We start from the raw sequence: 26449 nt of genomic DNA, 5'->3' as shown, positions 1-26449 counted from the left end.
GAGCACCAGAACAGGATGTTTCTTTGGTTGAAGGGTGGGTCTGTCCCGATGATTGGTAAAAAATGCGTCACTTGTACGATCGTTACAGGGAACCTCGCGACGTCGATGGCAGCGCCCAGCGGGCGCTTTCGGGTGCCTGTTTTTTTGCGCCGATCGTTACACTCACGAAGGGACTGGGCTGGCAAACAGGGCAAAACTGGTCGTCATGAGACTGCTGTTCTTCACAGCCTGATTGGAGACGTGGATGACGGCACCTTGTTGCAGATGATTACACAGGCTTTCTCTCGCACAGCTGTAGATATAAGCATACTTGTTGTAGTGCGACATAACGCGCGACGTGAAGGGAACCTGAAACAGACAGCCACCGCGCAGCAGCCAAGCAAGAAGTTTGGGGTTGAGCCTGCAGCGTCAAAGCTAACTACTATTTTGGCAAGCTCGACCGTCACTCTTGCATAACAGGCACGCACGTCCGTCGGCTTTGTCTACAGAAGTTTCTGGACATTGCTATTAAGTTGGGTGGAATCCTCTTCTTCCCTACAAGCATCTGCCATAATTTTGGCTAATCTCCTCACCTACAAGAACCTCTTCACCTAACTATTTCGCTGTTGTGTGAAACACTGGCCTCCTGACACAGGGTCCACGTCTAGGCTTTTGCCATCAACACACAATCCCTACCTTCCTTCACACAACACATCATGTCGACTTTCGTCGCTAGCTTGTAAGTACTGTTGTATGCGATGATTGCGTTATTGTCTCATTGCTAAACTCTTTCCAGATTCCTGCCGTATACGGTAGATTTTCATGATGAACCAGAGGCGCCCAAGAGGCCGAATCCGCAAAGGATGCACAGCCGTGCAGCCTCGGCGACTGACATGAAAGCTCTTGCAAACCAAGCAGCAAGTCTGTTCAATGGCCCTCCTGTGCCACAAACACCTGCAGAAGAGAAGCAGGACGATTTCTTTTCTAACCTGCAAAATGACCCTCGCATCAAGCCTGGTGACCCGCGTTCGCTTGCTCGTACGGAAGCAGCTCCTCCGGAATGGGGTGCTGCTGCCCAATTTTTGAACCAACCCAAATCTACAGCTGGGCCTCTTCCTTCTGGTAGCATTCTCGATTACGTCAAATCAGAAAAGAAGGATCCGGAATTACTAGCTAAATACACAGCTCAAAGAAAACGCAGACCAACCACTGGCACTTCACGCAGAGGAAGCAACGAACGCAACTTCGCTAGAAAGACCTGGACCGTAGAGCCTGCTGTTCAAGGAAACGGCGGCTTGATCAATGCCATCCGTGCTCATGACGCTATCAGATCTGAGGAAGACTTCCAGAAGATCTGGGTCGGTACTCTTGGTTTCCCTACTGACGCTCTAGTCGATTCCAAGAAGGAGGAGATTTCTGACAAACTGGCTAATGAATACGACGCTGTGACTGTCTTCCCTTCAGATCGCGATATTGATGGACATTACGCTCATTACTGCAAGACCATTCTCTGGCCAGTTTTCCACTATCAGATTCCCGATCACCCCAAGAGCAAGGCCTACGAAGACCATTCCTGGGAGTTTTACAGAAACGTCAACCAGAACTTTGCCGACAAGATCATTGGAAACTACAAGCGAGGCGATGTCATCTGGGTCCACGATTACCACCTTCTCCTGGTCCCTGGTATGATTCGCAAGAAGCTGCCTGACGCTCAGATCGGCTTCTTCCTTCACGCAGCTTTCCCCTCTTCCGAGGTCTTCAGATGTCTTTCGACTCGTAAGGAACTTCTCGAGGGCATGCTTGGGGCCAACCTTGTGGCTTTCCAAACCAAGGAATACGCACATCACTTCCTGCAGACTTGCAGTCGTCTCCTCACAGTCGAAGCTACCCCTGAGGGAGTGCAGTTGGAAGAGCGCTTTGTCAATGTCAGCCACGAACCCATCGGTGTTGATCCCGAAGGCATGGCTAAGGCCAGAGAAGAGCCCGAGGTGCAGGAATGGATCAAGGTGATTCAGGAGAGATACAAGGGCAAGCATCTAATTGTTGCACGCGACAAGCTGGACAATGTCAGAGGTGTCAGACAGAAGCTGCTTGCTTTCGAGCTGTTCCTCAACAAATATCCCGAGTGGCGTCAAAAGGTAAGCACCGTACTCATCAGAATTTGTTCCCTTATTAACACTACATCTGCAGGTTGTCCTTTTGCAAGTTGCCACATCTACCACGGAGAACAGCGAGCTCTTAGCCACAGTTTCGGACATCAACACACGTATCGACTCGGTACACTCAACACTTGCGCACCAGCCCTTGGTTTTCTTGAAGCAGGATATCTCATTCTCGCAATATGTGGCTCTGCTCACTGTTGCTGATGTCATGATGATTACTTCTCTTCGTGAAGGTATGAATCTGACTGCTCACGAGTTTATTCTGTGCCAGGATGGGGCGTCGACAGAGAAGAAGTTTGGCCCTCTAATTCTGAGTGAGTTCACTGGTAGTGCCTCAGTATTTGGAGGCAGCGAGATCTCTGTGAACCCTTGGGATTACCAACACTGTGCTGAAGCTATCAAGCTCGCTCTGGAAATGTCTCCTGAGGAGAAGGAGCGTCGCTACAAGAAGCTTTCAAGCGTTGTGCACAAGCAGACTGGAGATTACTGGGCTACCCGGTTGAACGACGCCCTCACAAAAGCCACCAAGGAACAGTTCTCCCGTGATGCAATGTCGATTCCTCGTCTGTCAGTTACTTCACTCGCACAGAAGTACAGGGACGCAGAGCGTAGAGTCTTCATCTTGGATTACGAGGGTACACTCGCGACATATGGCACAGACAAGGATGTGGTCTTGACGTCTCCTCAACGTGTTCTTGACACGCTCAATGAGCTCTTGTCTGACAAGAAGAACATCGTATACGTCATGTCAGGTCGTACACCTGAAGAGTTGCAGCGCTTGTTCCGTCAAGTCCCCAACCTCGGAATCATTGCCGAGAACGGGTGCTTCTTGCGCGAATGGGGCGCTTCTGATGATGAGTGGACTGCCTTTGCAGATGTCGAAGCAAGTGCTGCTTGGAAGAAAGACGTCAAATTAATCTTCCAGTACTACGCTGAGCGTGTCGAGGGCTCGTGGATTGAAGAACGTCACTGTTCACTTGTCTTCCACTATGAGAAGGCTGTTGACCCCGAGGCTGCTCGTGCTCAAGCTGGTGACTGCGCTAACCATATCAACGACAGCTGCCAAACTTACAGAGTCCAAGCTATTCCTACTAGCAGGGCAGTCACTGTGGAATCACTCGACTGGAGCAAGGGCTCGGCGGCCACGAGAATCTTTGAAAAGCTTCGCCACGACAATGTTGAAGGCAAGGGACGTACACCACCTGACTTCCTACTGGTAGCTGGTAACGACCGTGAGGACGAGACCATCTTCCAGTGGGCCAACGACCTTTCCGAGCAAGGCAAGATTGCCAACGTCACCACTGTCTCGGTAGGCAAGCGCAACACTCAAGCCATGACTACCATTACTCAGGGTACGACTGGTCTGATTAGCGCGCTCCAAAAGCTGTCGAACTATTCGTATGATGCTCCTGAAGGATCTGGCGGCCGTCGCCCATCTGTTCTCCTTACTACTGGTTCTTAGTTGGAGTCGTCGGCCCTGTGAGCCCTACTATACTAGGCGTCTTCTCGGAGGATTGTGGAAGATGGTCGATTTGTCTGGTGGAAGATGGGTTAAGATTGTACCATCAGTTGACTCTTTCTTTTCATTTCTGCTTTTGCTTCTTAGAGCGCTGTGTTCCTTGCATCATGTCACGATAGTAGATGAGTAGTCGCCATGAAGTCACGTCTTTCTTCGCATTGAATGTATTGTTTCGACGCAGCTTTTATGAGCTGTTGATGCATCATGTCGTTGTGTTTTTCGAATAAAGCTCCGTCTTTGCCGGATCTTCGATAAAACGTGGGGTCAACCAATTTAACCGAAGCAGACAAATTTCGAAGTCGAGTTTAGCTGATGATTTGCTGGGTCTGATCATCAGGCTCAGGTTGCAATCTGCCAGTACTGTACATGCTCAGAGAAATGACCTGTCATTGCATTTAACTACTCCCTCACGATAACTATGTAAGGTTATGTCATCCGTTCCTCAAAGATACTTTATCAGTAAGAGTCCAGTGTCAGCTGCCACGGTCTCCATCACTGATTCTACAAGATTCGGCTTTTACGACACAAGTAGTCGAGGTGAGGTCAAGAGGTCCGCAGATAGCTATAGCGTGTAGAGTAAGTAACAGTCTTATTGGAATCGAAACAAGTCACCGGAGAACTATATGTTGGGAGTAAATATCGTCGTCGAAAGTATGAGACCAGGGTGATTCCATCAGCACCAAAAACTTCAAAGTCAACGATCATGCGAGAAGCGACCCCACAAACCTGAAAATTAAAAGTCGAGTCTTCGAGTCCACAACCAACAGTGAGTCCTATCAATGAAGACAACGATAATGACCATAGATCAGCTCAATTGAACGCACGATATCAGCTCATCATTTGCGTGACAGTATATATATTTTAAAACCAAAGCATGTTACCAAGATCCTGAATCTGGCCAACCAGATTCAACCCTTACAAGCTAAGGTGATGTGGTGTAGTGGTAGCATGTGTCGTTGTGGAGGTTAAAGTCCAGCAACGCCGACCCGACGGCGGTTCGATTCCGCCCATTGCCAGGATCCAATCTTTATTTTTCGTTTTGTTCTTTTGAGTGCTTCTGCATCGAGAGGGAGGATGATGGTAGTTGATAGAAGGGGGCAGGAACGACGGTCTTTCTTTTCGTTTTACTGCGTTGAGGCGGAGGGGTTGGAATATCTCTATGGTCGTGCGCGAAACGTGGTTAAATTCAAGTGCGGTTTCATACCTGCGTCCTTGCGGCTAGATTTTGGTATACTTCTGATCGCAAGGACTCGAGAGAGTCAATAGTGCGTTTGATATGTCAGTAGTGCAGGGGGGTTACACGTCAAGGAGTGTGCAAGAGAAAACTCGAGGCATCTTCAAGACACAAACGAATGAAGGATATGCACAAACTCCTTTCAGATATGGAAATTATGGTAAATGAGTAAGAGAAAATAACGAGGGTCATGAACAGCATAAAAGGCCTTTTTAGGGAAGAAGTCACTTGCGCCTTCGCAAACATAGCGCAATTTGTTTCTCGTCTTCCACTTGTCGTCGCAAAAAGTCTAACACCCGAAACGCCTTGTATATGATGAGATGATGCTCTCCTGAAAGAGAGTTGTGGAATGCTGCTCTCCAAAACGAAAAGCGATGAGACAACAATGCAAACCGTCCCAACGATATACGACAAAAAAATAAGAACCGACAGCAAGACCTTTGAACTCCGTGTCAATGCTGAACTCTTAAGCAGGACTGATTGATTTCGATCCAGGAGGCGAGTGACTGCTGCGAGGGTTTGGACCTTGATAGATGTAAACATCGACAGCGGTTGCAGAGTCTCCATAGCCGTAGCCCGGTTCACCAGGAACGGGCAGCGAGGTCTGTGATTTCTTCTGGAAGCCTTTGGAGTGGAACAGGTCCCAGAACATTGCTTCACTTTCGTGACGGACTTTCGTTGAAAGGAGGACGACAGCCTTTGGTGAACGTTGGATGAGGCGCTCAAGCGTGTCGACCAAGGGAGGAATGCTGTCACTGTTGTAGATACATTCGGCAACGAGAATTAGGTCGAAGGTACGGGAAGCAACCTTTGCCGGCAAGGGAGCTTCCCAATCGAGAGCAGCAAAGTCGACCTTGGACGACATGGCAGGGTTAGCGGCCTCGATGTTGCGCTCGACCAGCTCGTCAACCTCAGGCAAGTCGGTAAGGAGGACATCGCAGTCGGGTACAGTCTGTGCAAGACCAATGCCAACGACACCGCAGCCGCAACCCAACTCTAGTACGTTTAGTTTCCTGTATGTGGCAGAAGACAAGACGCTTTCGAGTAAGGGGGCTTCATGGACGGATCGAAGGGCAACGACACGGTCGAGGTAGGCAGTCAGAGACAAGCTGCCGTCCCACAGATGGCGGGCAATACTCTCGCCAGTATCCTCGAAGATGTTCAAGGTACGTCCTGTTAGAGGAGTGAAGCGACGCTCGACTCGTCTGTGTGTCTCAAAGGAGCCCTTGGTAGGGTTTAGAGACTCGCTCCAGACAGAGACAATGCCTGGGAGATGACCGCGAGAAGCGTGGTCCTCGAAGCAGTCGTACATGGCAGTCTTGTTCTCTTTTGTGTGGACATGAAGTTGAGCAGGCCAGTCAATCTCGGTGCGGGTCAGGTCGAGGGTGATGTTGAGCGAACGCATGTCTTGTCGCCATTGTAGGGTTCGGCGGAGGAAGATGTCACCATCTTGGTCTGGCTGACGCAGGGTAGCTGCAAGCTGTAGGTCGTGTGGGTAGAAGGTCTCGCCCAGATCGGTGGTGAGGGTGATGACGGCGGTTAGGGTGACGGCACCGTTTTCGACGTGGACCTTGGGAGTCTTGAGGAAACGAACTGCACGAGCACGAGTGTGAGCAGACGGCAACAAGAGCAAGGTACGCAGTAGAGACGTTGTCAGGCGGGTGCCCGTGTGCAGTATAGGGCCGTGAACAATAACAGGCAGGAGAATGGTGGCTTACCGTAGTGCATGGTTGTTTTGGAGTCGGCAGGAGAGGGCGCACAAACAACTGCTGCCGGGTTCGACAAAGCGAGAGTCAGGAAAGGCGGACAAGGCGCGTGTACATCAGTGATTTGGATTAGTTTTACATGTTGAGTTATTTGGTGTCAACGATTGTGACTGCCGGCGTTTGCGCGAGCGCTGGGTCGAAATTCTAGGCCCGCCTTTTCTGCTGCTGGGCGTCTAGATCAATGTCTATTTTGCTTTTTTTCGCTTTTTTGCCTTTGTTCGATTGACACTTCCTCCCGAGATTATCTTATCTGATCCTGTCTCCACGATCGGTCGGCACAGCATCCGGGGAAGCCCTCGTTGCCAGCTTGCCCTGCTCTGATCCAGCACCAGCCTGACTTCATTCGAAGGATCAAGCCAAACCCTAAGCTGCGCCATTGTCATCATCCTCGGTGCCCAGCGCTCACATCGCGCGCCGTCTCTTTTCCTACAACCCATCAAATACTCGACTGATGCCCCTCGACCGTCATGTATCGACGCAGCGATCCTCGCTTCCGCCGTACCATCAATGAGATCTCTCAGACCATCGAGAGCGCCAACGAGTCCGCCCAGGCCAACATCTTTACCTTTTCTCACAGATATCTTGGTCCTTGTTTCTCATCCATTGGATCCTGTCTCCAATCCACTTGCTCCTCCTTTCCATGCTGTGACGGTCGCCCACATCGGAATCGCGCCCGCACGCGCACTCGCCCCGAGTTGAGCTTCGACTTCTATGATGACTGGGACGATGACGAAACCGCTGGCCTGCTAGCATGGGACAATGGTGATTTTGATACACTACAAGCTGGAGGATATGGCGCTGGTACCGTCTCTGACCAACCCGCCCGCGAGCGTGCCATGAGCTATGGTGCCCGACGAGACAAATACGGCCGTCGCAAGAGCCAGCCGAGGGACGACCCCGATTCTGACTCTACCCTCATCCCTGCCTCGTCTTATTTTGGCTTCCTCGGCAGGTTCTCTAGTAGACTCACTGGAGCCAAGACTCTACGATACAAACCTTCGGCTGCCGATTTGCAAGAGCATCCCGGCGCCTCAAGAAACATGCCTCGACTTGCCGAGGAGGACGACGATTTTTCTCCTAGAAAGAGAAGTAACACCGCCGGAAGCAACGGTACCGCCGACTCTTTCAGCTCAAGGGGCGATCTCTTTCCGAGCGAAGACGAAGACGACGCTCACGAGCTTGACGATGAATTTGCTATGGTTCTCGAGCGTCGCACTACAGGCGCTGGCTTAGAAGATGTAGACAATAATGGCAAAGCTCGCCGTCCGGGAAAACGCCCAAGCACTGGTTCTAGATTATCGACGCGGACCATGTCGAGCAGAAGCACACGCAGCTCAAAACGGCGGTCTCGTGCAGCTAGTATCTCACCATCGCGAGAAGCCGCCACAGAAACCAAGCCTATACCATCGCTGGCAGAACTCAAGCAGGAGGAAGACAAGGTACGAGAAGAGGAAGAAGCTGCCATCGCTAGTAAAAGAGTTGCTGCACGAGGTCTCGCATTGAAGCGCGGACTGAGCGTGAGTGGATCATCACCTGCGGCTTCTGTCTCACCGTCCGGAGAATCAAAACCGGCAGTGAGTCCCGATGTCACCCAGGATGTGCGCAGTGACAAGGATTTGGAGCAGAAATTGCCTTTAACCTCTCGACCACTCGAGAACGACAAGGTAACAAGTAGCGACACGGTTCCGTTCCCAAGCTTTAACCCGGAGGAGATGGCAGCGCCAGAGGACGAACCCGAATTCGTCCCAGCCCAATTACCACGGTTCACGGGCTCATGATGAAACGAATAGCGCATGTTTGCAGCGATGGAGCCTGGCGTCTGCAAGTTGATGAACTGGAACCGGAATACGAATACTATATGTGCATAACGAATTTCTTTGATTCTTGGCGTTCTGGTGGATCTGCTGTATTGTCATGTCGCTAGAGAGTGAGAGCTTGCCTTGCCCAGCTGTCCTCGGATGTGGGTCTTAGAAGGAGGCTCAAAGACGGGCCGTCGCATTAATTAATCCATCCCTGTGAAAGCCAAAATCCAGAGATATACTTTCACGAATTGACTCTACCGAGTGGACGTGATTGATGTTGTTCTTTATCTCTCTCATTATACTAACTTTCTGATGAGCTGCAGGTATCCCATCTCAGTGGCTCGCAGCAGATTGCAGCAGGGACAAGCATGGCAACGTCTGAATGGAGTAAAACGGGCAAGCGAAGTGTCTCGGAATGGATTTAAGCTGGGGGTGGCTTGACGATCTCTGGTCTGCATCTATAATAATATAGAGTCGTGGAAATTAGGTCGTCGGGTTGGGAAGCAAGATCAAGCAAGGTCATGGCCGGAAGATGGGAGAAAATTCGAGCCGTGTGACAGATGTGATTGTCTCTTGCGAGACGGAAAATAGGGCTCTGCTCGATGTGATTCGCTGTGGCAGATTGGCGCAAAAGACTGGAAACACAACGGCTTTGGGCGGGCGAGTCAAGCAGGGTCGATGGTTTAGGCGAGGAGGGTTTGATCGATTGATGAGCCTTTCTTTGCAAAGTAAATTGCTGTCGACCATCTTTTCCTTGCTCGCGGCTGCTCAGGACTCGACGAGCAAAAGTCAGCGATATTGACCATCGCCTCGTGATAGCTTGAAGGCCCTGAGTTCTTGAGGGCATCACGCCAGATACATTAAATGAAGGGCGCTAGCGTCATTGGTTCGACTGGCTGCAGATAAGTACAAGGTAGTCTTGTTCTTGTTGTTTGGACGCAATGCACCAGCATGCTGGCCATCCCTCCACCACGTATCAGCTTCCTGCTGCTACCCTGCCGACGATACAAGGCGCCGTGAAGGCTGCACACGACCTGCCACCATCAGCATCATCACCGTCGCCAACCCTTAGAAGCTCGCAGCCTCTCAAGCCTCTGCATGGGCAGGCACCCTTCCGAACCAGGCCGCTAGAGACGACTCGTCGCCTGCGTACTTCCCATGCTGCAGACACATCCTTCGGAGCATCGCCTGCCATGGTCTCACCACCGTCCACCGCCGCTGCTCAACGCAGCGTCCCTGTCTCTTCCGCCGTTCAACGCACTGTCTCGATGGACTCGACTCTGTCCTCCCTTTCATCATCAACTGCTCCCCAGCCTATCGTTCGCTCGCAGTCAGCCACCTCATTAGAGCCGACTGACATTCCCACACTGATCGCAGCTGCTGGCTCCGCTGAGGCCGCTATAGCAAAGCTTTTGCAAGAGAAACAGTCAGCGTCGACACACACATCCCAGTTATGGAGGCTTGTCGAGAAGCAAAGAGCCATGATCCTTGGACTTAACAAGGACTTGGAGCGTACGCTCAAAGAGAAGGAAAAGTATCGCAAAAGGCTCAAAGATCTGCTCGGCGAGCAGTCTTCTCGTCCACCAGCCATGAGGGAAAGCCTTGGTTCTACAAGTCTTGACAGCCAGTCTCCCAATATACCAGCTTCCAGTCCTCCCCTTCCCACGAGCACATCTCTGGATAGTCTGTCCGCAGGCTTGCAAAGACCCAGCCGCGTTCAGCCATCCGATTCATCGTCTTCTTTGCCCGGTCTTCAAGGACGCTCCGCTGCAAATGGCCCGCAAACCCCCAGCATTACCGACACTCCACAAGTGGTATCGCCCAAGTCCTTCTCGAGTCCGAACCAGAGGTTACGCAAGGAGAAGCCTGCTCCCCTGGATCTATCGAGTGCCCCAACCATGCTTCGCGAAGCTTCGGATTCTGATGATACTCCCCCACTTTCGAGAGGAAGAAAAAAGACAAGAGCAGATGACGATAGGCTGAGGGAAGCACTAGCCAACCAAGGCCAGCATAAAGAGACAGCTCAAGATAGCAGCAGGAGTGCTCCTCCTCCTACCGTTGACCGACGTGTCCCTGCCCCTGCTGATTTGGACGCAGACCCAGGACTGCTCAGCGACACGGATCAAGGTATACTCAGTGACGCTGAAACAATCGATTTTGGGTCTCCTCAGCTCGCCCAGGTTCAAACATTCCAGAGCATGGGCCAAATGGTATCGGCCGATGCTCCTTCCCATCCCAAGCGTCACCCCGTCTCTCTGACTGTGCTGAGTCCCGGCCTTCCTCTGAGCCCTCGTCCCAGCGATAGACCCATGAACTCACCCATGCCTAGGGCATTGAAACAATCACTGACATCGATACCCACTTCTCCTAGAGTAGGAAGACAGATGCCTTTATCACCACGCGCCCCTCGTCAACCTATTCCTATGCCACCACAAACCCCTCTTTCTTTCGCATCTCCTCATCTGGCTCGTGCTGAGACTTATCACGCCCTTGCGGCAAACTCTATGTCTGATAGACTCGCTGTTCCCTCACAAAACCGGATGGCAGAACCTGAACAACTATCGAACGCATCCGCACCAAGATCTCCTGGTGAGATCTATCGCGGGCTTGTATCGGAGCAATATCCTGGTCTCCTCTTGCCTCCAAATGCTCTACCTTCAATCTATGTGAAAGTCGACTCCTCACGCCTGCGGCCGTCTAGACAAAGTTACATGGCACCAAAGCCGTCTGAGGAGAACCCTGTCATCACGCTTGCCGTTTTCTCCAGATCCGATAGATCACAATTATGGCGTGTGGAGAAGTCATTGACTGCTATGTCCGTCTTTGACCAGCAAATCAAGGTTGCATCTAATTTCAGAACAAAGCTGCCAGATCGTTCTTTGTTCACTGGACATGCTCCTGCTCGAATGGACGCGCGCAGGAATGCCCTCGGTCTCTATTTTGACAGCATGCTCGATACACCTATGGATGACCAAGCTGCCATCATCATTTGTGGCTTTTTGACTGCCGATGCGATCGGTCCTGATATGCCCGAGTACTTCCCCCCAGAAGCGACCAATCCGACCAAGAACGCCGCAGCCCAAGGTGGGGGCATTCGCAAGGATGGCTACTTGACGAAACGTGGAAAAAACTTTGGTGGTTGGAAAGCTAGGTACTTTGTTCTGGACGGACCGACTCTCAAGTACTTTGAAGCTCCCGGAGGTGCACTTCTAGGCTCAATCAAGCTATCGAGTGCGCAAATTGGCAAACAAGCACAACACACGACACGATACGAAGACGATGATAGCGATAGCGAATATCGTCACGCTTTTCTTATCCTGGAGCCCAAACGCAAAGACTCCTCAAACCATGTGCGTCATGTACTTTGCGCCGAGAGCGATGAAGAACGCGACGCTTGGGTTGAAGCTTTGCTGCATTATGTTGACCCAGTTGCGTCTCCTACCACGTTGAGAAAGCAAGATTCGCTACGTGCGACGCGCAGCCCGCGTCTCCAGAAGTCAATGAATGATCTCTCATCAGCGAGTTCGAGGCCGTCGGATAGCTCATTGATGTTGCGAAGCATCCCTTACCAAGCTACAGTGCCTGCCGAAGCGCCTGTAATTGGACCCAGCCGCGATCTTGCTACGCCTTCGCCAGTCAACTCCCCAGCAATTGGTGAGGGCGAGCATCACCACGATTCAAGTCACCTCCCCCAAATTTCTGGTCCAACCAATGGTGCAGTCATTCAGAATGCGGAATCATGGGGCAACAAAAGAGATCCTGTTACTCAGACCAAGGACAAAAAGCGAAGCATTTTTGGATTCAGGGGTCGATCATCATCTGATACAGCCCCTGGTAGTGTACCCAAGGACCTGGTCCAAAGTGAATCACCTGTCCTTGTTCGGCCAATCTTTGGTGCCCCTTTGGCCGAAGCCGTGGAGATCGCTCCACCACTGGACGTGCCTGTTCACCTTCCTGCCGTAGTATACCGGTCCATCGAATACTTGAGAGCCAGGAATGCCTCGTCTGAAGAAGGCATCTTCCGACTCTCTGGTTCGAACATCGTCATCAAGGCATTAAAAGAGCGATTCAACACAGAGGGCGATGTCAAGCTTCTCGAAGGCCCATACTATGATATTCATGCTGTTGCGAGTCTGCTAAAACTTTATCTACGAGAATTGCCGGCCAGCATTCTTACCAGAGAGCATCATCTTGAGTTCCTCAAGGGTTTAGACCTTGATGAGAGAGTCAAGGTTGAAGTTTTCAATGTCCTTGTAAACAAATTACCACGGGCAAACCGAGAGTTACTGGATATTCTGAGCACATTTCTGCGCGAAATTGTGGATAACGAGGGTATGAACAAGATGAGCGTCCGCAATGGTAAGTCAACATGTTCTCGTACCATAATAATCTCATAACTTATTAACACTACAACAGTTGGCATTGTCTTTGCACCGACACTCAACATACCGGCTCCCCTCATATCTCTCTTCGTCATGGAGAACTCGAGAGTTTTCGGACCACCTATCGACATCACTACCCCTGTCACACCGTATCCTGCGGATACACCGCTCTCAGGGGTGACGCCTGAAGGTGTCAGGTCGCCTCGACAGAAGCCTAGCAGTGACTTTTCAGCGCCCAGCTACAATCAGAACGGCTTCTTCCAACAATCTGCAGCGCTGAGCCGTGATGCTTACGATATTGGTATCTCTTCGTCTCATATGGCGAACAAGGAGAATGGACCGCCCTCACACAGTGACAGGTATCCAGGATCGAACGGGAGTCGCCCAACACAGCTGGGAAACCCTATGAGCAAACAAGCCAAGCGGGAGAGTAATACATTGTTCATGAATCTTGGACCTGGACCCATGAGCCAGAGAGAGTCACCACTTGGCCGGTTACGGGAAGCCGATAATGATGAGTGAGGTACCGAAGGCCACGGTGGTCGTGTCTGATCAAGTTTCCTACTTGATTCAGTCCAAGACGTTGAAAGAGTTCATACACGGAGTACAAAAGGCGCAGGCGCTCAAAGAGCGAAGGGGCGGCAGACTGACGGGATTACGCATACAACAAGATTCTAATTGATACTATATGATCTAGCACTTTTTATTAACCGAGATTCCCCTTATGGTAGCAGACGGCTACAGAGCATTTTCTTGAACTTTTCGTACATCAAGAGGCAGTAGACAGAAGTATACAGACTTAATCAAAATGAATGACGATTCATGGCAGTTGTCAATCGAGATGTGCCAACGCATGTCATGGTGAAACAAAGCGGCTGCGGAGGTGCACGGTTCCTAGATGGTCGTCGGGTCGGGGCGGTGGACATCAACAAAGCAGGAGCTCGGTCAACAACAGCGGCTCGCATTATTGCATTGCTGCACAATACCCGTCGCTGCCGCATGCCAACAACCTCGCCCATCACTCGACCCGACCTGACCTCGAATTGACTCGACAAACCACACTTCGCTTTCGTTGATGGCTGTGTCGTCGCTGGCTTGACGACATAAGCGCTTCCCCACCGACATAGTCACGATCGCAAACGAAATACACGCCCATCACGAACACATTAGAGCGCGAGCCGACTTTGCGAGATTGGCACGAGAACACTTCCGGCCGTATCATCTCACAATACTGCCGGCCAACAACACCACGCAGCTTGCACAACCAACACACGCGACCTCGATATGGCTTCCGCCTTTGGAGGAGGGGCAGTAGATCCCGAGACGCTGTATACCAAGCAGGCTTGCATTGGTGAGCAAGAGTATTGAGGGAGTTCACAAGAGCCCAAGCTGATACAAGTTGACAGGAGGAGGCAGTTTCGGAAAGGTCTACAAGGGGTCAGTCGCATTCGCATTCACGCGTACACTGTATAGACCACTGACCATCTCTCCTCTAGTGTCGAGAAACGTACCGGCCAAGCAGTCGCCATTAAAGTCATCGACGTAGAAAACGCAGAAGACGAAGTCGACGATATCATCCAGGAGATTTCCATCCTCTCTGGCCTCAATTCTCCCTACACGACAAAATACTATGGATCATACCTCAAGGGTTCCGACCTGTGGATCATTATGGAATACTGCTCTGGCGGCAGCTGTGGCAATCTCATGAGACCTGGCAGTATCCCTGAGGATTACATCATCATCATCATTCGAGAGTTGCTCATGGGCCTGGAATACCTGCACAATGACAACAAGCTTCACAGAGACATCAAGGCTGCCAATATCCTACTTGGCTCGAACGGACAAGTCAAGCTCGCCGACTTTGGTGTTTCCGGCCAACTCTCTGCCACTATGACCAAGAAGAATACTTTCGTCGGAACCCCTTTCTGGATGGCTCCTGAAGTCATCAAGCAGTCGGGATATGACCACAAGGCTGACATCTGGTCTCTTGGTATCACTGCTCTCGAACTGGCCTACGGAGAACCCCCATATGCCGATATTCATCCCATGAAGGTCCTTTTTCTCATTCCAAAGAACCCTCCTCCGCAACTCGAGGGCGATTTCAGCCAGTCCTTCAAAGACTTTGTTAACCTTTGTTTGCGCAAGGAACCCAAAGAGCGACCTAGTGCCAAGGAACTTCTGAAGCATCCCTGGATTCGCAGGGCCAAGAGGACCACATATTTGACTGAGCTGATTGAAAGATACGAGAGATGGCAGGCACGTCATGGTGGCCGTGAAGAAGACGACGAAGATGTGCGTGATGCTTCGCCTCCGCGCAGCTCTGAAGAAGAAGACCTCTGGGATTTCGGTACGGTTCGACCCCTTTCTCGAAGAGCACCGGGGCTGAAAGTCATGAACGAGGCCGCCATGAACACTCGCAATCAGACAACTGTCCCTGAGCCCCAGTCTCCTACCAAGCAGTCTGCTCCTAGGGGTGAAGAAAATTCTACCCGACGCACTGTTCGAGCAGCACCTAGCATGCCACCACCACCCTTGCCTAGGGATCTGTCTCCCGCCAAGCAGCGACCAAGTTCATCGTCAGGTCCCGTGCCGCCTTCTCCCAGCGTTGCTGCTCGAGTTCCCTTGCCCGCCTCACCCATCAAGAAAGTAGTGTCGCAAGCACCATCTGAGCCTCCACGCACTCCACAGTCGATCAATTCAAGACATGCAAACAGTCAGGCACAATTCAAATCGACACCGCAACAAATCAATGATGATTTTATCCAGCAGCCTATCGCTGCCGATATGTCTTCGTACATGAAGGGTCTCTCTGTCAATGACAGAGCAAATGAGCCAGCCAGGCCGTCAACGCCATCTATGCAGAAGCAAACCAGCGCATCAAACTACAGCCTATCAAGATCTCCAGAAAAGCCAACTTCCGTTCCATTTCCACTTGAGAGAACATCGTCTTCCGTAAGTGTTCAGCAACAGCAACAGCAAGCACAACAGGCACGACTACAGCAACAACAACCTCTGCCAGCAATGGTGCCTAGAAGATCAAGCCCTAATGAGTGGCCTGCGACTACCGCAACATCGAAACCACAAGCACCAGAATTGCAAGGCAGATTGAGACAAGACTCTGACGCTCACAACAGAGCAAGACAAAACTCAGACGTTCAGGCCAGATCTGATGCGCAACTTAGAACAAGACAAGGCTCTGACGCTCAACTCAAGACGCAACAATCCTTCGATTCCATGCAAAGTAGTTCATCGAGCAGCAGACCCTCTTCTTCGTCTTCGTCCTCGGTGGCAGGACCATCGCTGCCAGCTCAGCCCCAGAACGACGAGATTACTGCTCTATCGGGAGTCGTGATTCCTGCTCTTGAAGCTGCCCTTCACCGCCGCGCATACCAGCTCTCATTGCTGCAGAAGTCAGCAAACACCCAGTCGAAGGTTGCGCCTTCTCCTCAGGACATCATGCTCAAAAGGCAGGCACACGAGCAGATCCGCAGACTTGTCTCCAAGGTGGGTCGCTTGATGAAAGACATTGATCATTGGGACAGCGTCGCACCTGTGGGCATGGGTGATGGTGTCGAAGGATTCCTCGAAGGTGTGCTAGAGGAAGTTTTGTGCCGCGTGGAGGCTGAGGACGCTTGAACTGAAGCACCACCTTATTCGATTCTTGTTTCAAAAATTTGGGGAGAGGCATGGTCTGGAGGAGTTGGGCCTGACTTCTTTGTTGCGTAAAGCGTGCTTTCTCCTGGGAGAAGGGTGGATTGCGGTTTTCTTTTGCAGGTTTTTCCGTTGTTGTGCATTTTGAAGCGGCATTGGTTGGAGCATTGCGCAGGGCGCAGAAATCAAAAAGTAGAGATACATTGAGCCAAGCAGCAGGGCAGGAGCGAACCCTGAAAATACAGAGTCTCTTTTTCACATCTTCATCTTCACTGTGAAGGAATGCTTTGTCTTCAACCCGAAAAAGAAGAACAAACTCTTGCACGCAAAAATCAGACAAAATCATTCATGTTTGTAGGATATGAGCCGTGACGTTGATCCCATGTCCTGCATGCGATTGAGTAGCTTGCTGCTTGCTTGCTTAACCTTTGGGCCTTCTCTTTTTCTTTCTTGAAGATGGAGTGTGTGGTTTACTCGTTTGGACACTCCATCTCTCAAGGCGTTCGACAGTAATGAGTGCATCAACAAGAGTGCTGACATTGTTGACTCCAAGCGCATGATCTGCAGAGGCCTGTCCTTCTCTTTTCAGCGTTTGTTCCTATGGTGGGACGATCGGAGATCTCTTGGGTGTCTTTTGGTGTTGCTGGCATCATAGTTTGAGGGTGATGGAAGTTGATAATGCCAGAGTTGAGTTTGATAGCAACAATTATGAGCGGAGATGGAGTCATCTTCTGCTATTATGCACAGAGAGTGAGGATAAGTCATGGATGAAAGGTAGGATATTGGATTGACGCGAATGAACGAATGGATTGCGAAAATGCTTGGGCTCCTAGGTTGTACAGGTAGCGAGCAGAAGAAGATTGCTTTTGGAGAGAGTGTATCGGGCGAGAGTGTAGAATGGTGAGAGAATGATTGAAATGCTGATGATGAGAAGAGGAGTGAAAGAATACACATACAGCCCTTGATGAGAATTTGGCAAGAGCTTCTTGGGTCGTTCGCCGAGAGTATCTGTACTGATAGGCTTTCCTACTTCTGTTGCTCTTTCCCACTCCATGATTTTGGTTACCTACTTCTCGTTTTTTGCTTTCGGATATGCTCTGGACGTGAATCTCTTCGTGGTTTACTACAATGACATGTCTGGGTAGTCGAGCCCAAGTCTGAATCCTTTACGAGTATAGAATGCTTAGAGTCGTGGTTGGGTAGGATGTCATGGAGTCATGCATTCTACAGTTCGCGTATACCTACCTTGAAAGTGAGCTAATCGCTTGCTTAAGCCGCAGTATCAATGGCGTCATCATCGGTTATTGTACGAAACTTGCGCTTGGTCTTTCTTCTGATATTGGTTTACGTAGCGGAGGACTACTATGCACGTTTTCGGCTCATCTCCTTTGAGACACTTTCTTCCGAGCACAGGTTTCCACTTCTGGACTTAGTCCGACGAAACATGCTGACAATTTCTCTAGATCTTATAGCGTCCACTTTTCTGTAATGCGGTCGAGACTTGCAGAGTTTAAATTTCAAGGGAAGAAATAGCGATGGACCGCCACCTATTCTGAAGTGAATATGGAAGATATGTTTTTTTTTTCCTTTTTTTTTGCTCCTCTTTCTTTCCCTGGTCTGCTTGGATCCCGTTCTGAGGTTAGCATTCGGATACAGCCGCTTTCTCCCGTGGATTGGTGATTGCTTGTCTCGGTTCCTAGGTCTCACGGGTTCACCTGATGAACATCAGGGATGAAGGTCCGGAAGTTTAGCCCTTCACCAAGTCTCAGTGGGATCTGACCACCACCGCTGTCGGTGCCGATTTGATCATTTCCCATTGCCGCGGAATGATACCACATTTGGATGTGCCTACAGCACCGATCACTTGCCCCGGCGGGGCTGACCTGCCCCCCGGAGGACGACCGACTTGATCACCACTGTTCACGAGATATCCACCAAGGATGTCGCTTTCTCAAATCTATAGTTCATCCTCGGTTTTTCTTCAACGGCACGTTGCAGCGCCATGGCGATACACACGGACATCAATGTTTCATGTACGCCTTCCCGACTCTCGAATTCTGCTCTTTGTTATGGGAGAGAGCAGCCAAGACATAGTCGCGAAGGAGGTGCGCCAGCATGTCAGACCCTTGGCCTGTCAAGCTTTGTCGTTTGACCGTGGATAGATGTAGGGGTCTCTGTTGGGGACGCTTAGGGAGACCCAGGAACCCCCGATGGACACCGCCTCGTCTGCTACCGGCCCCCGGAGGCTGGAGGCTGGAAAATGGAATTGCTTTTGATATCATCTCTTTTGCTAATCGGATCTTGCTAAAGTCTGAATTGGTACACACGTGCCACGCATGGTTGTCAGTCGGGAAACCGTTTTGAAATGGTGAGTTTGGCGCTGAGACAGCGTTTGCTTGCTCGCTTACAAAAAGACATACCCCTCTGGCTTGAATCCTGTTATGGCTTGAGGGTCGCCATGGCCCATGACATGTTACGTGGCGGTCGAGTAGCCCGGGGCCGCGATGGAGAACATTTCATTGCCAAATTTCACTTTACGACCGTAAGAATATAGGTTGAAGCGGCACGGGTTCACATCGGGCACAAATCGAAGGAGAATTGGGCCGATGATTTATACAGACAGCAAGATACGCTAGAGGAATGTTTAAGATTCCGCGGCTGCTCGCGATTGACATTGGCAGATTGCCAGGGTAGGAAAGATCGCATGTCCATGGCAAGACTTCCTGCCAAAGCACAAGAGATGCGCAATCTTCATGCAGTTCCATGATGGAAAGAACGAACGACGCCGGCGAAGGCTCAAGCTTCACATGCCGATGTGCAAGCACTCTCGGGAAGGCCATCTGGCCAATTCCTCTTCATTTCCAATCCGATCCAACCTCGCATTGCAACCGTCGCCTGGATCGAGGCTCTTGGTATTACGCTGTCGTCCCTCGTATGTCGGAGTTCCTTCCTGCCAAGCAGACTTTTTGAACCATTAGACAGGAGTTGTACGAGCTTGGCCTGCTCGGCGCTCGCTAGCAATTTTAGGTGAGCATCACAACACTATAGCGAACGATCGACAAGCTGTTCTCATGGTTCCTGCTTTCTCCTGTTCCTACTCCTTACAGATTCCTTGGCTTTTCTCTGCGGTTTGCGTCTCGATCCCTCTTAGGTTGCGAGATTTGGTGTCCTCATTCAACACTCCTGGGCCAAGCTATTCGTGTTTTGAAACGACAAAAACGAAGAGCGAAGTAATGACCTCGACACGCTATTAGATTATTGAATTCCAAAGCAAGCCTCGGCAGACACCATTTGCTATGCTCAGCACAAGCTGATGGTCTCGACTGTTATCGACTCGATGAGTACGGCAACGGGATCATATCACTACGACAATCACGCAACAGACCAAGCGGATCCTCACGCGTGATTTGAATGAACCCACATAAACTACACCAATGTTTCTGTTGGAACTGGCGTCAGTTTGAGCCCCTCCTAGGAGCCACCGTCGACAAGCCTTGTGGTAGAAAGCCACCTCACCGCTTCTTCCACCTGTTCGCCCGGTTTATCTTCCAACAGTGTTCTCCACAGAGACCAAACTTTTAGTCACTCCTCTCAAATACCACATAAAATACTTTTGCAGGATCGACAAGCTTCTTTGGACACGTTACAGCATGATTGGGAGGTATGCCTCCGATAAGCACCTCAGGCTGAGGTCCTCAGCGCAGCCGCGGCCAAGATTGCGGTAGGGAACACTTTGCCAAAACCATGTGGTCAATCCTCATGCCCACTAGCACGCCGTCTCATCTTCAGCGCCGGAAGAGCTGAAGGCGTTTCTAGTCACGAGCCAATAACACACCTCTCGGACCGCATTCTCAAGTACTGCTTCGGAGTCGGTATACCGTGTACCGACTCCATCGCTTGATCTGCACGTCACCAACCACAGATCACTAATCGAGGCCATGCGGTCGAGTTCGGGATTCGAATGACACAACAATCAGCAATCCCATGCGACGAGCAAGGGAAAAGGAGGAAAAAAAGCATCACGTGTACCACGTATACGAAGAAACAACACAATTAAGCAAGAAGATTTGTATATCATTTGGGAAGCCGACACAAACTTTGACATCCACTTGTTTAACAGTAAGTTGTAGCAGCGTTGGATTTTGTGGGAGTTCTGCGCGCGATGCTACTCTGCGAATAACCTTAATTATAATTTCCGGATAGGAAGCGAATTCCTCACTCCCTTTCCCCATCGACAAGGACCATGGCTTTCAGGCAGAACACATCCCACCAGGGGTCCGCAACAAGAAATGCCCAGCTGTCTTTCAACGGTTTGCGCTGCACGGTCCAGATGCTTTAACTTTCGAGGCCGCCATTCGCCAACCATCAGCTCGCCGAGTACAACATGATGATGGACCGAAACGCTTCACGCAATACCATTGGATGAGGACAAGAGTATACGTACGTAAATCGTGAAGAAGGCATGGCCCAAGTTTGGTTCGAAGAAGCAGCGTGGCTTGATTTTTGAGATGAACATCAGCGGGAAGGATCAGAGAGCTGGTGCAAGGCATGCGCTATCGGAACTTGGTCTAAAGTGTATACCACGTGCTCATCTTTTGATTTCGCTGATGATGACGTTGTTGGCAAGGAAAAAGGAGAAGAGCAAGGAGGAATACCACCGGCTACTCGCCAACGCCTTCGCTAGATAGAGTACAATGTTTGGAGAAAAGAGAAGAGAGAAATTAGACAGATATATGCGCAAAAACAACAAATGCAATGACAAAACAAGGGGACCACAAACATGCTTTTGTCCTCTTCATCATGATCCAACTCCTCTCTTGGAGTTGAAATGTCCGTAATCATAACATCTTCATCTCTTGGTGTCTCTGCTGTCCTCGGTCGATGGCACGCGTGCTTCGTCTCTGTGTTGTTCCGGCAAGGTCTCTCGCTTGCTTCTTGTATGCGATCGACCATTTTTGTTACCGTTGTCCTTGGTCGAAGCAGAAGAATAACGATATCGAGTGACGAGTCAAAAGACCATAGTGACCAGTGCCTGGATGATTTCTGCTTTCTCTGCCCCTCAAAGCCCAAAGTTGACAACACCCATACCTTTTGCCTTTGACACGTCAATCCAGTCCACCTCTTCCGCTCTTCCTCCATTCAGTACCCTTGCCCTTTGCTCATCAAAGACCGTGCTCAACAGTTCCCGACTCCTAGTGGCGTTTCTTGATATGCCCGTGCCTTCCAAGACTCTCAACAGTTCGATGGCTCGTGACTGGATCTCCATATCCAAGTTCGCAACGCCTACGATAAACACGGGGAAAACGAGTTGATGTTGATCGTAGTTCTGCAGTGCGACAGCGGCGTCGGCGATGGAGAGGATTTTCAGGCTGTGAAGGCGGGTTTCGGCGCGTTGAGATGGTGTCAGGTGGAAAAGTTGGGTTGGGTAGAGCGAGCTGTTTGAGTAAACAACCCAAGTGCTGAATTGTAGTTGCGTCTGTATCATGAAAGTCAGTCTACTGCTCATTGATACCGAGTATCGGATGTGCTTACGTAGTCTAGGAAGATGCGGGCCATGAGAGGAAGTTGACCTGTGGTGTATTCGGCATTTGGCTGGAAGAGGTAAGGAGGGCAGTAGCGGTGCCATGATGCATAGAGCTCGCTTTGCAATTGAGTGACCATCTGTGTGCACGCGGCTACTACCTGGCTGCCTTGCGGACCACGCAGAGTTTGTGCTGTGGCCTCAGCGCGCAGTTTGAGTTGCACCTGGCACAATTTAGCACCTTGGATGCATACTTGTCGTGCGAATGTGAAGATGTCAGCATAAGCACTCGTGTCTTCGCCGTGGTAGCGCCCAGCCTGTTGTGAGGTGTCGAGGCTAGAAAAGATGCGATTCCAGTCTGGCATAGTCAAATCATTCGTAAGAAAGGCCTGAACGAAGAGCGCATTGCCATTCCCTGACAAGCAAGCTTGTTTGTCGAGGTAAAGCACGTACCACAGGATATATGCTTGCAGCGTTCCGTTCGACTGTCCTTTGCGATGCTGAGCTATCCTGATGAGGTGTTGGATGTGGTGTTCCCACATGTTCATGTTGAAGACCTCTTGTGTGTTGCTCGAGCCTTGGGTCGCATAGCTAATGTCGTATACCAGTAGCAGAAAATGTAGATAGAGAAGTCGGTCGGAGTGGAAATCTGACGGCGACGAGAGGCTGGAGGATATAGCTTGATGGTAGTGCTGAAAAGCTTCAGTCAAGAGTTGTTGTTGACCTTTGAGTGCTAGACTGAGCAGAGAGACTGCACATATTGCATGGTATAGCTAGCATCATGTCAGCAAATGATCAGGCTTTTGACATTCTGTTGCACATGATTGCAGAGGCCGAGTCAACAAGCCAGTCAAGACCTCGGGCTCCCTGAACAAGTTGGGGTGCGTCGATATAATCGAGGTGGTGCGATCTGAGTGAAACAGACTGACGTTTTGCCCCAGTGACACGGGAACAAGGCAAGACGGGAGATTCGGCAACTTACAGGAGGAAAGTCTCTGGCTTCAGCAACGATGGGGTCATCTTGCATCGGTCTGTCGACGAGCAAGTTCTTGCCAATAGGAAATATGCGCTTCGAGATGAAGCCTCGATAATGGACCATGAGTCTCTCGTCTCGGAGCCCCTGAGCGACAGAATCGTTGCGCCGTGCGGATGGCAAGCTGGAACCTCGCGATCCTCCAGATATGTTGAGTGTATGCAAATTATCGGGTAGACTGGTTCTCCTTCCTATTGGAAAGCTCGCCAGACTCGGTAAGGATAAGGGCGCGTCTTCGAACTTGGCCAGCACCACGACATTCGGATCACCGGTTGTAGGATTCAACTTTGGCCTACTCCGTAGGGGTTCTGCCGACATTTGACTGTCCCAGCTGTTACGACCAGATTGAAGACTAGATCCTCGCCCTCGTGAACTAGGGATCGGTCCATATTCTGGAAGGCCAGCGAAACTTTCAGGGTTAACGACGACGTTGAAAGTACCAGGCACCTGGCCCTCAGCTTTTCTCTCACGGTCCTCGTCGTTCGTCAAGTCAGCAAAAGAAGGAAGGCTGTCATAAGCAGGTGATAGTGATCTTCTGCTGTTCAATGCTGTACGAGGTGCTTGTGCTAAGCAATGTCAGCAATCGCTCTTAGTACTGAACTACACCGAAGAGTACAGAGAGCACTCAGAGCTTGATGTTTCGGCAAGGATGAGAGACTACTTACGATCCCAGACAGCATTGCCTGTTATTGACACGTTGGAGTACTTGTTTTGGGTGTTTTGGGTGACATCGTCGAACTTCCAGCGAAACTCCCAGTCGCATTCTTTATTCAGGCGGGTGCATGGCTACAACGATTAACCAATTGACATTGAGAGGGGCTCAGTGCATCTTGCTTACACCACATCGTGGATGAGTCTCATCACACTTGACCTGGAAATTGTGTTAGTCGATCTTTCCCCTGTCGTAACAGAGGCTTTCGTGTCCTCATTTCCTGGCGTCAACTCACTTTTCGTTTTCTACATGTCCTTTCAACAGTATCGAATCAGTAACTGTCCAATTCTCTAGCATTTGGGAAGGATTGTTGAATTACCAGCAGCCGGCCCTCGAGCGGTGGGATAGTCTTGGCCGCGTTGAGGAGGTACTTCCGCCAGCAGATTCGATGTCTGCATGAGCAGAAGTAGCAGTGTTCGGCTGCTGGCCTCGAGGTGCTAGAGGTGGAAGCTGGTTTCTAGCGTTCGAAGATGCATCAGGTCTTCGATGTTGCATCGAGGCAACAAGACATTGATATGCGGGTATCGGTACGCAAAATCAAAGACCTTCTTAGTCAAGGGAAACGACGACAACAAAGAGTAGTATTAGCAGGAAGGGCAGCAGCTTTTAGCGGGGCAGGTTGGGAAAATCCCAGTATAGGAGCGTCGTGCCGACCCAGCAAGCCAATAAGAAATGGCGATATGGAGCAAACTCGAAGCAGTGACCATGCAGTTTCAAAAGACATCCAGACTGGCGAGAAGGTGAAATCAGAAAGCCAGTGAAGGAACCACGCCGACGGAGAATGAGGTCCACAAAGTCGGCAGATCGAATGATATAAGGGCAAACGTAAAAGACAAGAGGTACGCACACGGTACTGCGAGCAAAGTTCCTGGATTTCGCATGTTCCCGCTTTGGTTACCTACTAGTTTAGCTTTAAAGAGTTTTGGACTCTATCTGGCATCAAAGCGAACATGGCTTTTGTGGAGCAGACACTAGATAGAGGCAATCGCGAGTGGTGAGGCATGAACGGGGGGACAAGCCATCAACGGTCGAAGAAATCAGCACTGGAGAGTATGTCATGCCGGGAGGAGCTGCACATCTCCCATTGCGCACTGCACAGAAGAAGAAGTTGGTGCTAGCGCTGCTGTCGAGTCTAAGCGTTCCATGAGAAATGAAAGACAATTCCAACAGGCTCAGCACCGCCGACATGTCTTCCCTTCTAGCGTACTTCTAGCTCGAAAACGTGGCAGCCACAACGACTCGAAGTACTCAACGAGTTGAGATGCACTTTCTTTAAGACAAGCCCTTGGCAGTTGCGCATAGCTAATATTCAGGGTTGAGTTCATTCTCGCTTGAGATCCCCATTTGCGGATGATCCTTTCTACATGCAGGCGGTCAATGTTTGATCAACATTATCTTTTTACTGTCCATCAGCAAGTTACGAGCTAGGCATATGAATACCTGTATAAGATCAAGACATGTGCTAGAGCGAGCATGTCCTCATGCGGAATTGGGATTCTCCAATCCCCTCGCCGTTGGTACGACATCGCAACAACAGGACGTAGCTCGCAGGATCATCTTCTTGTCTGGTAGCGTGGTTGCAGAACTCCGTCCCAAAAGCAAGAGTGCCGTTGGGTCCTCTGTTGCTGGATGCGGAAACCGTGCGTCCCGTGAGGGAGTAAATAGGCGGATGAACAACGGAGGCTTCCGGAAACCGCGCGTGCACATACCGAGGAAGCAATGACGGTTGACACTAGCAAAGAATCACACACCACGTCGCTGTCCACGTTGGAAAGAAGTTTAACTAACCTAGAACGCCACGGCCGTCAAAAAAGACAACATGAAGATTGCACAATTCTCTGCCCGAGCAAAGCTAGATACCTGACAGTCCATGCTCAAGGGGCCAGAACGTCTTCTGCGGCCCCCAGCTTGTTCCCGAACAGTGGGATTTGGGATGTCATCCACAATAAGAGGCGCAGGCACTGGAAGACACTGTGGATAATATCACAGACGGCTTCTGCGGCCCGGAGTCATCTGAACCATGACCCCGGATAGCTGCACACAGTCGCAACGGCCGCGAGCGGCAGGAGCCAGGTGTAGATGTCATCTCGTCATACTCGAGTATAGCATCGCTATCTGCCGGTAACCATAGGGCTTCGACATGGAATTGGTGGTAGTGTTCGGAAATTACCTTGCTGTGAGTAAATTCCGGACAAGCGACATGCCTATTGCGTTTTGCTGAGGGATTCTCATGGATCTGTCAATGCAGCCACACGTGTATACCAACGGTATGTACACCCACCTGAAGTATGAATTGACACAATGGAACGACCGATGTAGATACGCGCTTCCGAGTCCAAGTGATTACGTTGCAAAAGGAGCAGACCACAACAACCTTAAGTAGAAGTTGACTTGTCCGGGATATACGTTCGGTGAATGCTTCAAAGAAGCCCTAAACGACTGTTGAAGTGTATTGAGCTGCGACCACGCCAAGGGAATAATGCTATTTGCAGGATGACGAAATCAGAAAACTGCACTCCGCGCTTTGATAGGGGTCCGTCCTTTTTGAATTCAACGGAAGCGCGTGGATTTCTTGCTTTGTGGATCGCCGTGTTAAACCACACCTCAATCTGCCCCGTCGTTAGGCCCCTCCTGCCCCGTCGCTACACTCCACCGGAAATGGAATTCAGTTTGTGGAAATATGATGTC

At 50.6% G+C, this 26449-nt stretch overlaps 6 protein-coding genes across 6 annotated transcripts; 4 read left to right on the top strand and 2 right to left on the bottom strand.

The window, feature by feature from the left end:
* Nucleotides 1-695: 695 nt before the first annotated feature.
* Nucleotides 696-3603, top strand: M437DRAFT_68243 (alpha,alpha-trehalose phosphate synthase-like protein subunit; the record flags this gene model as incomplete). Its single annotated transcript, XM_041025081.1, has 3 exons — nucleotides 696-718; nucleotides 776-2117; nucleotides 2170-3603. The coding sequence occupies 3 exons, from the start codon at nucleotides 696-698 to the stop codon at nucleotides 3601-3603; spliced, it is 2799 nt and encodes a 932-aa protein (XP_040877353.1).
* A 1757-nt stretch (nucleotides 3604-5360) lies between these two features.
* On the bottom strand, nucleotides 5361-6622 carry M437DRAFT_86796 (uncharacterized protein; the record flags this gene model as incomplete). The annotated part of the gene is made up of 2 exons (XM_041028528.1): nucleotides 5361-6487; nucleotides 6613-6622. The coding sequence occupies 2 exons, from the start codon at nucleotides 6620-6622 to the stop codon at nucleotides 5361-5363; spliced, it is 1137 nt and encodes a 378-aa protein (XP_040877352.1).
* Nucleotides 6623-7127: 505 nt separating this feature from the next.
* M437DRAFT_86795 (uncharacterized protein) lies at nucleotides 7128-8438 on the top strand (the record flags this gene model as incomplete). Its single annotated transcript, XM_041028527.1, has 1 exon — nucleotides 7128-8438. The coding sequence occupies one exon, from the start codon at nucleotides 7128-7130 to the stop codon at nucleotides 8436-8438; it is 1311 nt and encodes a 436-aa protein (XP_040877351.1).
* Nucleotides 8439-9715: 1277 nt separating this feature from the next.
* M437DRAFT_8913 (RhoGAP-domain-containing protein) lies at nucleotides 9716-13102 on the top strand (the record flags this gene model as incomplete). Its single annotated transcript, XM_041028974.1, has 4 exons — nucleotides 9716-10519; nucleotides 10703-10834; nucleotides 10940-12821; nucleotides 12879-13102. Coding segments are annotated over 4 exons (3042 nt in total), but the record flags the coding sequence as incomplete, so codon positions are not given.
* A 1026-nt stretch (nucleotides 13103-14128) lies between these two features.
* On the top strand, nucleotides 14129-16480 carry M437DRAFT_54628 (Pkinase-domain-containing protein; the record flags this gene model as incomplete). The annotated part of the gene is made up of 4 exons (XM_041022727.1): nucleotides 14129-14195; nucleotides 14251-14281; nucleotides 14341-15789; nucleotides 16105-16480. The coding sequence occupies 4 exons, from the start codon at nucleotides 14129-14131 to the stop codon at nucleotides 16478-16480; spliced, it is 1923 nt and encodes a 640-aa protein (XP_040877349.1).
* A 5074-nt stretch (nucleotides 16481-21554) lies between these two features.
* M437DRAFT_86792 (uncharacterized protein) lies at nucleotides 21555-24256 on the bottom strand (the record flags this gene model as incomplete). The annotated part of the gene is made up of 7 exons (XM_041028526.1): nucleotides 21555-21971; nucleotides 22028-22789; nucleotides 22999-23615; nucleotides 23715-23835; nucleotides 23888-23920; nucleotides 23997-24015; nucleotides 24081-24256. 7 exons carry the CDS (start codon nucleotides 24254-24256, stop codon nucleotides 21555-21557), a joined length of 2145 nt encoding a protein of 714 aa, XP_040877348.1.
* Between the last annotated feature and the right edge of the window lie 2193 nt (nucleotides 24257-26449).

The sequence above is a fragment of the Aureobasidium melanogenum genome (assembly GCF_000721775.1).
Source record: "Aureobasidium melanogenum CBS 110374 unplaced genomic scaffold scaffold_20, whole genome shotgun sequence".
NCBI lineage: Eukaryota > Fungi > Ascomycota > Dothideomycetes > Dothideales > Saccotheciaceae > Aureobasidium > Aureobasidium melanogenum.
This window is presented reverse-complemented; position numbering and strand designations above follow the sequence as displayed.